Source organism: Lactuca sativa, chromosome 2 (assembly GCF_002870075.4).
Source record: "Lactuca sativa cultivar Salinas chromosome 2, Lsat_Salinas_v11, whole genome shotgun sequence".
In the NCBI taxonomy this organism is placed as follows: Eukaryota; Viridiplantae; Streptophyta; class Magnoliopsida; order Asterales; family Asteraceae; genus Lactuca; species Lactuca sativa.
Genome location: NC_056624.2, coordinates 37,063,298 through 37,065,128, shown reverse-complemented (window position 1 = coordinate 37,065,128; position 1,831 = coordinate 37,063,298). Strand labels below are relative to the sequence as shown.

Sequence of the window (1,831 nt, the reverse complement as noted above, 5' to 3'; positions counted from 1 at the left end):
TTTCCAAAAATATTAAGTTTAGTCCCTAAGTTCAAAAAACCTCAGAGATGGTCCCTGTGGTTTCAAAACTTTTAACAAATGGTCATTTTCGCTAACTCTGTTAGCTTTTGACCGTTAAGTGAAGGGCATTTTTGTCTTTTCACTATTACAGGGACCATTTTTGAAGTTTTCCGCTTATTTAAAAAAAAGGAAAAAAATAATTATTTAATATAGAAAAGGTCTCTCTCTCTCTCTCTCATTCCATTCGCATCTTCACTTGCTTCCTCGAACAATCAAAATCCAATTCATAAAATCTTTCATACTAATCCCATTTATTCCATCGACTTCTCAATCATGACCATGGTGATAACTTAATACGCCATAAGATCAAGCTTTCGATCATCAAACTTCATGGGTGTGGAGGGAAACCAACAGACGATCTTGAGCAATGATCAGAAGAACAACACAGATAAGAAATCAAACCCTAAACTAACTTTACTACCTCTAATCGCCCTAATTTTCTACGAAGTTTCTAGGGTTCCATTTGGTGTAGAAGATTCGGTCAAATCTGCAGGCGGAGCTCTAGTTTCATTACTAGGGTTCTTAATTTTCCCCATTTTCTGGAGCATCCCAGAAGCACTAATCACAGCCGAACTCGCCACAAGCTTCCCTGAAAACGGCGGTTATGTCATCTGGATATCATCGGCGTTCGACCCTTTTTGGGGTTTCCAAGAAGGGTTTTCGAAATGGTTTAGTAGGGTTATGGATAACGCATTTTACCCTGTATTATTTCTCGATTACTTGAAGCAATCACTCCCAATCTTCGATTTATTATACACTAGAATTCCAACCCTTTAGCAATTACTATCTTATTAACTCATCTGAACTATAGAGGTCTTCACATTTTCGGATTTTCTGTTGTTCTTCTTGCTTCTTTATCACTCCTTCCATTTGCAGTCATGGGTATTCTTTCAATCCCCAAAATCAGGCCTAAAAGATGGATAACTTTGGATTTCAAGAAAGTTCAATGGAGGGGTTACTTCAATAGCATGTTTTGGAACTTGAATTATTGGGATAAAGCAAGTACATTAGCTAGTGAAGTTGAAAATCCAAGTAGGACGTTTCTGAAAGCTTGATTTCAAGGCCCCAGGGACCGAAGGATGAGATTGTCTCTTGATGTAGCAAAGAGGTTCTTCAGGTTGCAAGATATGCTTGGGTTCGATAAGGCCAGCAATACTGTCGATTGGCTGCTCATGAAATCAAAACCCGCTATTTAAGATCTACTTCCCCACCAGTTAGACCATACTTGCAGTCTCATTGGTCTGTCAAACACCGGTTCTTCTGCATCAGAATGTGAACTTATGTCTGGAATTGATGATCAATCTATGGATTTTGATTGTTCGTTGAAGCAAGTGAAGATGCGAATGGAATCAGAGAGAGAGAGAGAGAGAGAGAGAGAGACCTTTTCTATATTAATTAATAATTTTTTTCTTTTTTCTTAAATAAGGGCAAAACTTCAAAAATGGTCCCTGTAATAGTGAAAAGACAGAAATGCCCTTCACTTAACGGTCAAAAGCTAACGGAGTTAGCGAAAAGGACCATTTGTTAAAAGTTTTGAAACCATAGGGACCATCTGTGAGGTTTTTTGAACTTAGGGACTAAACTTGATATTTTCGAAAACCACAGGGACAAATTTTGAAGTTTTGTCTAGTATTTAAAACATCAACACTTTTACAAACCTACAACTCACAAGATGCAATTTAATTTTCATTTCTTTAAACCTAATAACAACATACTTACAATTTGTTATTCAATCCATACTTATCAACTGATCCCCCAAATTTCCCATAAT

General features: G+C 37.0%; 1 protein-coding gene across 1 annotated transcript; it reads left to right on the top strand.

Moving 5' to 3' along the window:
- Nucleotides 1-390: 390 nt before the first annotated feature.
- LOC111886286 (probable polyamine transporter At3g19553) lies at nt 391-1,115 on the top strand. Its single transcript, XM_023882522.1, has 2 exons — nt 391-785; nt 872-1,115. Exons 1-2 carry the CDS (start codon nt 391-393, stop codon nt 1,113-1,115), a joined length of 639 nt encoding a protein of 212 aa, XP_023738290.1.
- Nucleotides 1,116-1,831: the final 716 nt, after the last annotated feature.